The 12,676-nt window shown below is 49.2% G+C and overlaps 1 protein-coding gene across 5 annotated transcripts; it reads right to left on the bottom strand.

Annotated features, from left to right (window-relative positions):
* Positions 1-93: 93 nt before the first annotated feature.
* On the bottom strand, positions 94-12,654 carry TSNAXIP1 (translin associated factor X interacting protein 1). Of its 5 annotated transcripts, none has more exons than XM_007090307.3 (16): positions 12,541-12,643; positions 9,686-9,785; positions 5,816-5,928; positions 5,542-5,668; positions 4,315-4,408; positions 3,580-3,776; positions 3,035-3,170; positions 2,395-2,564; positions 2,146-2,305; positions 1,939-2,069; positions 1,679-1,804; positions 1,395-1,547; positions 1,182-1,291; positions 843-969; positions 620-726; positions 94-414 (listed from the first exon to the last, which is right to left on the bottom strand). In XM_007090307.3, the coding sequence occupies exons 1-16, from the start codon at positions 12,585-12,587 to the stop codon at positions 174-176; spliced, it is 2,139 nt and encodes a 712-aa protein (XP_007090369.2). In that variant the 5' UTR covers positions 12,588-12,643; the 3' UTR covers positions 94-173. The 5 variants fall into 5 exon arrangements, with proteins under 5 accessions (XP_007090369.2, XP_015396628.2, XP_015396630.2 ...); XM_015541142.2 differs by having other exon boundaries at positions 5,542-5,665; XM_007090311.3 differs by lacking the exon at positions 620-726 and having other exon boundaries at positions 330-414.
* Between the last annotated feature and the right edge of the window lie 22 nt (positions 12,655-12,676).

The raw sequence follows: 12,676 nt of genomic DNA, 5'->3' as shown, positions 1-12,676 counted from the left end.
TGTGCTGTGTTTTGGTGCATATCCTGGGGCCAGCCAGGCCGGGACCAATACTCATCCCTCTTCTCAATTCCCCAGCACAACCTGGAGAATAGGTTCAGACAAATAATTTTATACTAAAAGTTAGGGGTTAGGAGCACTAGAGCACTGGAGCACTCAGGCTGCCCATAGCAGCCCTAGCTTGCAGGCTCCTGCTCTCGAGGCCCCATGCGCCTGAGGTCAATCATCTGAAGCTGTTCCAGGGCAATCTGGAGCTGTTCCATAATGGCTTCTTCCTTCTCTTCACCCTCCTCAGGCAGTTCTGTCATGGGGAGCTGGAAGGCCTGGCTCAAATAGCTATTCAGGGTCTGTTTGTCCAGGCCGGGATCAATGTTCATCAGGGCTTCACGTACCTTGGGTAGGGTTACTTTATCATGGCTACCCCACAAAGAAAGAGAGATAGGCTTTGACCCTTCTGTACCCCAGACCCCAAGATGTCCTCTGCTGAGCTTGAGCAGTATATAGTGCCCAGGAATAAACTCAGTGCACAGGGAGATCCAAGGCAATGAGATGCCACCCTGTGGCCCAACCTACAGGATATGCCTATGGCTAAGTGGGCCTGAGGACCTCAGGAGTTACTCACAGTTCCAGGCCCAGCTCCTGCTTTAGCTCCTGTAAGTACTCATCCTTTTCATCCATGTACTGTTCCCACAGCTTTTGCACAAAGGGCATACTCTGGCCCTCCTCATCCTGGGAGGGTCCGTAAGGCAGGGTGAGGACACATTGGTTGGGGTCCAGCAGAGGCCAGGGCAGGGCTGGGCAAGTTCCTGGACAACTCCCACTCCCCGACACACACCCATACCTACCTCTATAAACAATGAGTGGTAGTTGAGCAAGTCTGCATTGCTACTGTTGGAATGCCAGCCCCCTGCCTCCATCAACTCCTGGATTCTCTCTTCCTTCTTGAAGGGGAAGGTGCTCTTAAGGACAGTGCTATGGGGAGACACAAGGGCCAACAGGCCTGGCTCAGGCCTACCCACTTACCTTCCTGTACCACTCTGCCAGCCCCACTACTGCTCAAAAGGGACAACAAGTGTTGGGGCTGTGAGCCCTTCCTGTCAGGCTCCCCTTTCCCCTGCACACCTGGGAGCCTGGCCAGAGGAAATGTTGGGCAGGAGTTTGTGGTGGCTGGACTGGCCTCTCACCTTAAGTTTTCCATGGTTATCAGCCCCTCATTCTGACTGTCAGCATTTGTCATCTCCTTCAGCAACTGTACTACGGTCTCCTTCTGCTTGATGTACACACTCTCGCTCCTCTACAGGGAAGGAAGCATTGACTAACTTGCTGCTTCCTGAAGTGATAGGGATAGACCTGGCCTATGGTGGGGACAAAGGGTGGAGGGCCAGGTCCAACCTCACCTTTCCCATCAAGAGTGCATAGAACTGGCTCATGACCTCATTAGAACGGAAGAGCTTGATATTTTCAAAAATGGTGTAAGCCCAGGCCATGGCATCACCAGGTCCAAAGCGATTCTCCAGGAAATTGAAGAAGAAATCTGGGAATTTCTCTTTCTGCAGGGTTGGGGACGACTGCTTAGTAACCCTGCCCCATGGCGGGTTAGCCCTCCCCCCTAACACCTTGATGGAATTCCCTGGAGGATTCTACAGGTCACACCAGGCCCAAATGGCCCATGAGATCTGACCTGCTCCTCAACAAGACGTTCCTTCCAGGCATCCTTGAGTAGGTTTACCACATCCTTCTTGGTTGGCTTCTTGTTCTCCACAATGCCATCAAATCGAAGGAAAGAGGGGATGGCTTCCCCATAGCCCTGCAAGGTAGAATGTTAGCTCATCTCTGGGCCCAGGCAGAGCCCAAGATGGTTCCCCAGAATCTCAAGTCTTAGCAGCAAGGCCTGGCTGTTCTGACTCTGGCCCCAAGCCTCCCAAGCCCAGGGACCCCTACCAGACCAGGAAAGAAGTCTTTCTCCCGGAGCAGGCCCTCGCCAATCTCCTCCAAGAGCACATCCACCAGCTGGTCACTGTTTTTGCCCTCGGCCAGCATTTGCCAGCGATCTGGGCCCCCAGCCACCACATCTGCAGGTGGGAAGAGGGAGCTGGAGTCCAAACCACATCGTTGAGCACTCCCTGGGAGTCCAATGGCCATCATTACCTTCACACTTGGTCCAGTCAGGCCGTGGTGTAGAGGTGCGCTGGATCTCCTGGAGCTCAGAATAAAACTGGTCCCGCTCCTTCAGTGTGGTCATGTGCAACTGTAGCAGTATCTCGTGCTCCTTGCAGACCTCTTCATAGTCACCTCTCAGGCTGTCCAGCTACGGACAAGGTGATTGATCCTCACTACCCACCTGCATGACCCTTCCCTACCCTGCCTGACCTGCCTGCCCTGCCTGCCCACCAGCACCTGCTCCTGCAGATCCTTGTTGGTCTTCTCCTGCATTTCAAAGTCCCTCCTGGGCACCACATCTCCAAAGTTGGCTTTCATGGTGTTGAGTTCCATCTGTGTGCGGGTCAGGTCTTGCCGGGTCATCTTCAGAGCCAGTGTTAACTTAACGGGGTCCTCGCCCCAGATACCTGTCAGGGTACCGGCCAGCTTGCATCACCCTGACTCTAAGGCCTGTAGCCCAGGGCAGGGTTAGAATGTTCCTCAGGGCTTGTTCCAGGTCCTTCTCTCGCTGCTTGGGAAGCCCTGGGTCTTTCCTACAGCACTAATATCTTACAACTTCGAGCTTAAACAGAGAAGTCCAGGACACGAGGTACCAGGCCTGTCCTGCTCTCAGGGAGTCTCAGTTGCCTCAGCGGCCAACAATTGTTTCCTACTTAAACAAGGAGTCTATGATTCTCAGTCCAGCTCAGAAGATCCACAGACCCAGGCAGCAGCAAGAATATCCCCACCCCACCCCACCCCACCCCACCCCACCCCACCCCACCCCCCATCATTGTGAATGGGCATGGAATGAACAGATGTAGGAGAGTTGAATGGGGACGAATGGCGAGACTCCTCTAGTGCCTCCTCAGGGGAGAGAAACCCACCTCAGGCTTACCTGGGGACTGGGCTAGTGACATGTCTTCCCGCTGGTACCGCAGCTCATTCAAGTCTGCAATGAGGATCTTGCGGGCATCTCGCTCACTGAGGTAGTGCAGGTACTCCTCAGCCAAATTCTTCCTCAGTTTGGACACCTGTTGGGAAGGTGGCTGTGTGGTCATGGGACTGTACTTAGCGAGCCATCAAAGGGGATGGGATGGATGCTGGGTGGCCACATCAGGGCCTGGGAAGAGAAAAGGTAAAAGAAGGAGGCTAGCCATTCCTGAGAATCCAACAAAGTGCCAATGCTTCCTCCTGTGGAGAAAGTCTGGGAGCCAAGAAGCAGGACTGCTATTATTTGGGGCCACATGGAACCAGTGCTAAGCCAAGGAGGAAGACAGAATGTGGAAGTAGGGCCTCTGGAGGTAGGTGGTGGCTCAGTATATCATTCCAGGCAGAAGGGTAGAGAGTTAGGGGTCACCTTAGTGCCCAAGGCTTCAGGTCACCCCTGGGCTGGAGGTAGCAGTAATTCAGGGAGCTGATCACCACACTACTCCCATTCACCTCGCTCTGCAATGAGATCTTCTCCTCGTTCTTTTTGTCAATGAGTTTTAGCAAATTCATCTTCTCTTTCTTCAGCATGGAGATTTCATATCTCTCCTCAGCCCGCATGGCCAGGATCCTCTCGTTGCAGTCCTCATTCACAGTGACAATTTTGGCCTTCAAGGGCTCCAGAGCCCGAATCTTCTCCCTCTGGTGGGCTAAGCAGGGACAGGTGGGAGACTACCTTTGGGACCATGGAGAACAAACAGCCAGGAGACACTGATCGAAGGTAACAGTGAGTGGCTATGTCCCTTGCAAACTCCAGGAGTCTATGCATGCCTTGTTCAAAACATGGCTCCTGCTTAAGGCCTTCCTGCATTGGCTTTTAAACCAGAGACACAGTCTAGTTGAGGACTGGGATTTCATCTATGCCCTTTCTATAGCCTTTAGTCCTGTAGTTGTACCATGCCCGGCACCTCCTAAGCCTGGTTGGGAGCCTCTACTTCCCAAAGGTACTCACTTACTCCTGGGCTTCACTCTCAATAGTGAAGTTGCTCTCTTACCATACTTCCCAAGGACAGGAGGTGGTTAGGTGCTCTATCACAGGACAGTGTAAGCAACAAGGCTGAGCAAAGCTTGGTGACTTCAAGGCCTAATTAGTAGCTGCCCAACATGGTTGCATAACCCCAGAAGGTAAGAGTTGGATCCTCTCCATGCCTTCCAGACTGGACCCAGGCACAGAGGCTGCAGTCTTACCCAGCATCACCTCATATGCATTCTTGATGGAAGATAGCAATGGCTTGTACGTTTTAAAGTCCTCTATGAAGAACTCAAAGATTTCCCTGTAAGGCTGGCAAGAAAAGGGGACCTGTCACCTCCTGGCCTATAGCTGCCACTCTCTTAAGTTTAGAAATATTGTAGCATGAAGTTACCCGGTGACCCACATTCAAATAAATACCCCTGGGCACCACATGGGTCGCTCATTGCCAGGAAGCTGAGGGGTAGCTATGTCCCTCTCAACTGTTCTCTGGAGGCTGTTCTCCTGGTGCTATCTCTGAAGGCTAGCAGATGACCTGGGTCAGGGCTGTCCCTTCTGTATCTGAGCCCCACTTTGGCTCTCCAGGCAGCCAGCCTCCAAGCACTGTGCCTTAGTTAGCCTCTCACCATCATCCCGTTGCCATGTTACAGACCTGTGAGGACAGGACATTCAAGCCTCTAGCTTTGTATTCTCACCTCCAAGTAAAGGTGTGGTTTCCTGTCCAATTTGGACACAAGTTTTGGGGCACAGCATTATGTCCTGGAATTAGCACAGGCTCTAGAATCAGTCCTGAGTTCATATCCCAGCCCTACCACTTCATAGCTGTATGCCTTCTCTGAACTTCTGCTTCCTTGTTGATGAGGTACCTTCAGCCTATGAGATTGTATACAAGGCCTCATTCAGGGCCTGGCACACAGATGGTGCTCAGCAAGTGTTTCTATCTGTGACTAAGTCAGAAGTAAGGGATTTCCTGTCATCATCCCTGTTAGAACAGGGATGGTGATTCCCTCCTTAGTATGTACCAGAATCTAATCTGCATCTAAGTTTCTCTATGTGTCTGGGCTAAGTTCCTCAAGCTTGAGTCTGTCATCTCTGGGCTGGTGAACACCATATGACCCTTGCTTGCCCAATTGCCAGGATTCAGGCTCCATTCACTGATGTCCAACAACCCAAACTAGGCACTGGGGATCACAAAGCTGAAGGAACTGGAGACAGCATCCAGTTCACCTGACTCAGGTGTGAAACTCAAGCCTCAGGAGAGTTTTGGTTCCAGCTTTGCCTGCTCACTGACTTTGTCATAGAACCTGTTTCCCTTACCACTAATAGGGACCCAAAAGAGAAGGGAGAGGATAGTCTCTCCTGAAGTCTGAATGCTGAGTCCTAGTGAGTAAAATTTCCTCCCACCTGTCCTCCTGCCCTCCCCACAGTTATTCTGTGGCTCTGACCTGCAACCTCAGCTCCTGGGCAGAATCTGTGCTCAGGTCCAGCAGGAGAAGCTCCTTGCGTAGGTAGTTCTCTAGCTGCTCCAGGTACCTCGGCTTAGTAGTGCCCAGGGGCTGCTGCTGCCAACTACTGCAGGGTACGGTGGGATGAGATGTGATGGGCACACCATGGGGCTCTTGCATCCTTGGTCTGGGGCAGCACACACCCCTGTGCTGTCTCTGGGCCCAATGCTAGGTCTGTACCAGCCCATCCACCACAGTGCTGACCCTGGCTTACCCTGCTCGTTTCCGGTAATCATATGAACAGGGCTTTCGATTATGCAGAATGGTCTGACCACTGGTGTATGTGGGCCATGGGGACAGGTGGCCACCAATGGAGAACTGACAGGACTGCAGGAAGAGACAGGTGAGGTTACCAAGGCAACATTGCTCCCATTCCTGATGCTCCTCTCCATCATCCTCCTTCTATTCTTAATTCCGCCCCCCCCCCAACATCTCTTTTCTCTCTCTCTTTTTTAAGTAGGCTCCATGCCCAACATGGTGCTTGAACTCATGACCCCAATATGAAGAGTCACATGCTATAGCAGGTGTGTGCCTGAGCCAGCCAGGCGCCCCTCCCTAACATCTCTCTCTGTCTTTTTAAATGTTTATTTATTTTTGAGAGAGAGAGCGGGAGCGAGCAGGCAGGGGAGGGGCAGAGATAGATGGAGACAGAATCCAAAGCAGGCTCTAGACTCTGAGCTGTAAGCACAGAACCCAACGTGGGGTTGAAACTCACGAGCAGTGAGATCATGACCTGAGCCGAAGTCAGATGCTTAACCGACTGAGCCACCCAGGCACCCCCCAACATCTCTTAATATGGTTCATAATTAAGAATGTGGGCTCTAGCACCAGGTAGTGACTAAAGCCAATGCAGATTACCAGGTAGGGATGGGCCCTGACTGGAGGGGACCAGAAAAGGCTAACATCTTGGAGGAGGAGGTGATAATATCTGTGATGTTCATTCAGTAAAACTTGAATACGTATATGAGAGGAACTGAGGCCACTCTGGGAGAGGGGGTGTATCTCAGGTTTAAAGGTGGGGCACACAGACTGCCTGGGTAGCACTAACACCTCAGGGAAACAGCAAGAATTTTTTTTAACATTTTCATTTATTTTTGAGAGAGAAAGAGAGAGACGAGAGAGCAAGGGGGATACAGAATCCGAAGCAAGCTCCAGGTTCTGAGCTCTCAGCACAGAGCCTGACGCAGGGCTCAAATTCATGAACCACAAGATCATGACCTGGGCCAAAATCAGACACTCAACCAACTGAGCCACCTAGGCACCCCAACAGCAAGAATTTTAAAGAGCTATGGGGGCGGTTGGGTGGCTCAGTCGGTTGAAAGTCTGACTTCGGTTCAGGTCATGATCTCACAGTTGGTGGGTTCGAGCCCTGCGTTGGGCTCTGTGCTGACAGCTCAGAGCCTGGAGCCTACTTCAGATTCTGTGGCTCCCTCTCTTTCTGCCCCTCTCCTACTCATGTGCTCTCTCTCTCTCAGAAATAAACATCAAAAAACAATTAAAAAAAAAAGAATTTTAGGGGCACCTGGGTGGCTCAGTCGGTTAAGCATCCGACTTCGGCTCGGGTCACGATCTTACAGTTCGTGAGTTCGAGCCCCATGTTGGGCTCTGTGCTGACAGCTTAGAGCCTGAAGCCTGCTTCAAATTCTGTGTCTCCCTCTCTCTGCTCCTCCCCCGCTCATGCTCTGTCTGTCTCTCCTTCAAAAAAAAAAAAATTAATAAAAAAAATATGAAAAAAAAAAAAAGAATTTTAAAGAGCAATGAATAGGGGCCAATGTCCAAGGAGAGCAGGCTGGTTGAGGCTGAGGCCTGGGGTGGCCAGTGTAGAGGGAGTCAGAGATGGAGCAGCAGCTTTATGCAGAAGGGCTGTCCTCAAAGCCTTACTTATGACTGTGGAAAAATTAATAAATTCCTAAATACCCAGAAATTAGAAAACTCCTAAATGTCTAAAAAATAAAAGTAGTCATGAAATGTTTACAAAAAGATTTAATGTGGAAATATGCTAACCCTACAGCTCTAAGGGTTAAGTAAAGCCTGAAATTAAGGAATAAGCACAACTAGGTAAAAATGGAAGTCTAGAAAAAAACAAGAAATAATGTAAAAAGTTATCAACAATTATTATTCTCTAATGATAGGCCATTGGATGCTTATTTTTCTACAATTGTACATTTTTCAAAAATTTCTGGGATCCGGGGGGGGGGGCGGTGGAGGGGCTCAGTCAGTTGAATGTCCGACTTGGGCTCAGGTCATCATCTCCTGGTCTGTGAGTTCAAGCCCACATCAGGCTCTGTGCTGACAGCTCAGAGCCTGGAGCCTGCTTTGGATTCTGTGTCTCCTTCTCTCTCTCTCTGCCCCTCTCCTGCTCATGCTCTGTCTCTCTCCATCTCTCAAAAATGAATAAACATTAAAAAATAAAAAAAAAAAAGAAAGAAAGCCTTAAGATTTCTTTTTGTTTGAGTTTGAGAAGAACTATCAAGAATAAAATTTTTAAATAGTTAAAAAGAGAGTAAATAAAGTATAAATAGGCAAACTGGAAAAATGAGAGAATTAAAACTGCTAAAAATCAAGCCAGAAAAACAAGTTTTTTGAAATTTTATCAAAATTGTGATTTTGTGCCAAGTAATTCTGAAAGACATCTGGGAATTTGTCAAAGAAGCATCTAACCCTAGTGAACTGATAAGTTTTTCAGACTTTCAAAAGGCTAGGACTTGTGTTCTGTCTGCCGTTTGTGTGGGGAGAAAACATGGTCATCCTACATTGATTCTGGGGCAAGTGCGGCTTCCAGGTCGTTGTTATCATTACTAGCTGGCCTCCACCAGCCGACGGGTGCAAAATGTTACACTGGGGCTCCTACCTCTCTGCTTCCTCCTGCAGGTGAAAATGGGAAGGGGCGTGGCCAGGGGGCGGCGTGAGGGAGTAATGCCCTCTGGTGGTTGAGAATGGTGGTGCCCTCGCAGGAAGAAAGTGCTTAGGCCCAGGTACACCGTGGGATGGCAGCTGGGTGGAGGGGGGATCATGTGCCCCGTTATCGGTCTTCCGAGGCCCTGGCTGCGCTTGGTCTCTGCGAAGAGTCCACACTGATTCCCTTTCCCTCTCTGGAGTCTGGGTCCCCACGTTGGGAATCTCCAGCTTCATAAAGTGTGGGTCCCATGTGTCCTTAAATTCCCCATAGGGGACACACACAAAACTACCACACAGCCCATAATGCTCCACTGTGAACTGGAGTTATAAGTTTGCTAAACTGTGTGTGTGTTTTTTTTTTTAAAGTCGGTTTGCTAATTAAATAATTACAACCCTATGATTGTATCAACAAAAGTTCAAAAGTACTTAATAAGACAGCATTCATTATTTTTTTTTTTTAAAGTAAGCTGTACGCCCAACATGGGACTTGAACTCAAAACCCAGAGATCAAGAGTCTCACACTCTACGGACTGAGCCAGCCAGGTGCCCCAAGACAGAATTCATTTTTATATAAAAAAATTAAAAGAACAGGAATGGTGGAAGGGCAGTTTCCTGAGGCTAGTAGAATCTCTTGCCACCAACCCAGAGCCAGCAACACAAGGGGGTAATAACATCTTTTTACTCGTGCCTTCACACATTTACTCACAGCATTATGGAGCTCTCAACATATGCCAAACACTCAAGTACCCTATCAGGGATCAGGGCCATACAGAAAAAAAACAAAACAAAACATATAGTCACAGCCCTGAAGGACCTTGGTAGATCTGGTGTGACCATCCCAGCATCTAGCACAGTGCCTGGCATATGGCAGGCTGAATGAAAAAATGAGGTCCACTCCAGAGCATTGAGCTGCAGGGGAAGGGTGTCGGGAAGGAGCTGAGTCTCTCTCTGCCAGGGGAGGTCTGGAAAGGCTTTTCAGATGAGGTGCAACCAGTTTGCAGACCTCTACCCTAAAGCCTGATGGGTCTGGCCACTGTAAGCCATGCTTCCCTGACTGGAGAGAAGCTGCTGGCTTCTGGGGCGGGGGGGCATGTTTCAGGTGGGTGGTGCTTTTGGGTTGCAGAGAGGGAGGCAGCTAGGGTCTGGGAGCTGACATTTGGGTTTCCAGCAAGACATTGCCACTAACCAGCGTCTTCTGTTTCTGGGAAAACTTTCGGTTCTGGGAGCTCTTGGCTTCTGTGAGGTAGGAGTCATCTACGGTCACTCCTGAAGGCTGTATGTGTGTTCTGCACAGAGAAGGGGAAGACAGTGGTAGATGACAGAGCTCTGAGTAGGGAGAGCACCTCCAACCTTCCCAGATCAACAGGACATGGCCTCTTTTCCCTGCAGAGCTAGGCTCTGGGTCTTCCCAGCAGTGCCTACAGATTCACAGAGATGTTGCCAACAAGTTCCTGGCCATGGGCCCAAAACATTTTCCTACATTCCTGGAAACCTTCTCATGCTGAGGATCTCATCAATCCCTACAGTGACAGGATACCTTCATGAGTGCCCTTCATGAGCCCAGAGAACTCTGTGGACTTAAACTTTCATTCAGTGTTCAGAGGAGTTTCATGTTTGTGACTGGCACATTCTGGGGGTGTGATACCAAAGGCAGGTGTTAGGACAAGAAGCACAAGGTCTGAGGTCCAAGAGCTGGTGTGTGAGTCCCCATCCTGCACTTACCGGCTGAAAGGCCTGGGGGTTGACATTTGGGGTTCCAACAGGAACCCCCAGGCAAGCCATTTGACCTCTCTCAGCCTAGTATGCTTATAAGGAAATGGAGACAATTCTTGCTTTTCCTATCTTATAAAATTGTTGTGAAGTTTAATACAAGGAAAAGAGATATGCAAAAACAGCCTGTAAACTGCAAGGAGCTGTGCAGATGTTAATGATGACAGTAAGATGGGAGAAAAGTTGATTCTAAGAAGGTCTTTAGCTCCTAGACCTCTTGGGAGGGAGTGCCATCCTTCCTCAAGCTAGGAAGGCATTTGGGGATCAACAGGGAGGGCTGCCCTGGGAAGGCAGACCCAGGTGAAGAAAAGGGAAAAGTAATTCCAGAAATCCATGATGGCAGTGGGTGGGGGTCATTTATGCTGCCAGACAGACCCGTGTCTTCGTTCCCTTTGCTAGCCAATGACCTTGGGCATACTGTTTAACCTCTCTGAACCTCAGTGTCTTTGTCTATAAAAGTGAGACTGGGACTACCTGTATTCCAGAGAAGTTGAGAGCAGTAAATGTGAATCTAGTTGGGAACCTAAGGACTTGGTTCCTTAGTCCTACTCCATAGTGCGGTGACACCCCAAACGCTAGTCCTCTCTTATCTCTCAATGGGACAAGTATGAACAAACCATATCAAATAAACAGCAGCTATAGAAAAGGAAGGGTTTTTGCATTCGTGCACTCTCTCCATCTCTCAAAAATAAATAAACATTAAAAAAAAATAGTCACATGCTCTACTGACTGAGCCAGTAGGGGACTGCCCCTATATTTCTTCTTTTCTCTTCCTTCCTTCCTTCCTTTCTTCCTTTTGATACTTTTTTTTTACAGTTTATTTATTTTGGGGGAGAAAGTTCAAGCCGGGGAGGGGCAGAGAAAAAGGAGGACAGAGGATCCGAAGCAGGCTCTGCACTGTCAGCTTGAACAGTGCTGGGCTTGAACTCACAAACTGCAAGATCATGACCTGAGCCAGAGTCAGATGCTGAAGCAACTGAGCCACCCAGGCACCCCTATGCTTCCTCCCCCTCCTCCTCCTCCTCCTCCTCCTCCTCCTCCTCTTTCTTCTTCTTCTTCTTCTTCTTCTTCTTCTTCTTTTTAATGTTTATTTTTGAGAGAGAGAGAAACAAAGCTTGAGTGGGGGAGGGGCACAGAGAGAGGGAGGGAGACACAGAATCCGAGCTGCTGGCACAGAGCCCCATACGGGGCTCGAACTCACAAACCGCGAGATCATGACCCGAGCTGAAGTTGGTGTCTTAACCAACAACGCCACCCAGGTGACCCCCTATGCTTCCTTCTTAAAATAGATGAGGATTCTTCTTCTGAATCCATTTCATATCCCTTTCAAACATGACTGCAGTTTCCTAAATCATTCCAGTGCTGGGTAACAACATTCTTTCTCAAGCCTGCTGCCTGGTTCTTATAGTTTCATTCTAACTCTGGATAAAATAATCAAATTGGCAAACAATTTCCTGACTTTTGTAGGCTTTCTCTGTTGAGGTAGCAAACCCTGAAGGATTAGAGTTTAGGTGAGATCAAGTTTTTGCGTTGGAAATGAGTAGAAGGGAGAAACTACGTTCATTAAACAACCGAATGTTTAGTATATGCAAGAACTGTGATGAGAGCTTCGCATATTCTGCCTAAATTTTCCTGGCAATGTTTGTGAGGTGGGCTGTAACATCCCCACGTTTGAGATACAGAAGCAGAAGCCCAGAACTTAAGAGACTTCTTGGGTTCCCAAAGCTAGAAAGACATTTACCCCAAAATTTTGTCTTATTATGTACATTTTGTGGCTTTCCTGGCTAATAGAACTTGTCAAATTTTGCAATGCCCAGAGGCTGCAACCTCTGAATAGACAGCAATTCGATAAGCATCTTTGCCATAAACCAATGGGTGAAGAGGCCATTTATCTCTGTGGCTAAGAGCTAAGAAGTCTCACATGGCTGGGTTCAAATCCTAGCTCCACCACTTGTAAACGTGTAAAACACATGATCTCTCCAGACTTCTATTTGTAATAGAAGTATCCAGAAGATATTACTACTTCATAGAGTTGTGAGTTAAATATGCTATATATAAAGCACTTGGCACATCATATACGCTCAATATAAAGAGGCTGGCTCTTACTAATGTTAAAGTGCGCCAGCTCTTTTGCTAGCACGTAATGTCCGCATTCTGTTTCTGCCCCAGCGATCCTGTGGGGCTGAAGCCCCGAATCAACGGACAGAAGCTTTTCTCTTTCTGCAAGTTCTCCAAACCCTCCTCTCCGCCCTCAGTCTGGCCAGCGCCTACCTCGAAGTGGTCGCGAAGCTGGAGCACCGCGGCTTCGGGGAGGCCATGACCCTCGGGCAGCCGGACAGCCAGCATCCACTGCCTGTGAAGTTGTGGTAGTGTACAGCCGGTCGCTATGGCGACCAGGCCCCAGCAT

Source organism: Panthera tigris, chromosome E2 (assembly GCF_018350195.1).
Source record: "Panthera tigris isolate Pti1 chromosome E2, P.tigris_Pti1_mat1.1, whole genome shotgun sequence".
NCBI classification, from domain to species: domain Eukaryota; kingdom Metazoa; phylum Chordata; class Mammalia; order Carnivora; family Felidae; genus Panthera; species Panthera tigris.
The sequence above is the reverse complement of the archived record's forward strand: the minus strand, read 5'-3'. Positions and strand labels throughout refer to the sequence as shown.

What these genes read in the sequence shown, in the direction of transcription:
- TSNAXIP1 (XM_007090307.3), bottom strand. Translation starts at nt 12,587, where the DNA reads ATGGCCTCCCCGAAGCCGCGGTGCTCCAGCTTCGCGACCACTTCGAG. An exon ending in TGACTGGACCAAGTGTGAAG is followed by an intron (nt 2,070 to 2,145) that starts GTAATGATGGCC and finishes TCCCACCTGCAG; the next exon opens with ATGTGGTGGCTGGGGGCCCA. An exon ending in CAGGAGCTGGGCCTGGAACT is followed by an intron (nt 415 to 619) that starts GTGAGTAACTCC and finishes TTTGTGGGGTAG; the next exon opens with CCATGATAAAGTAACCCTAC.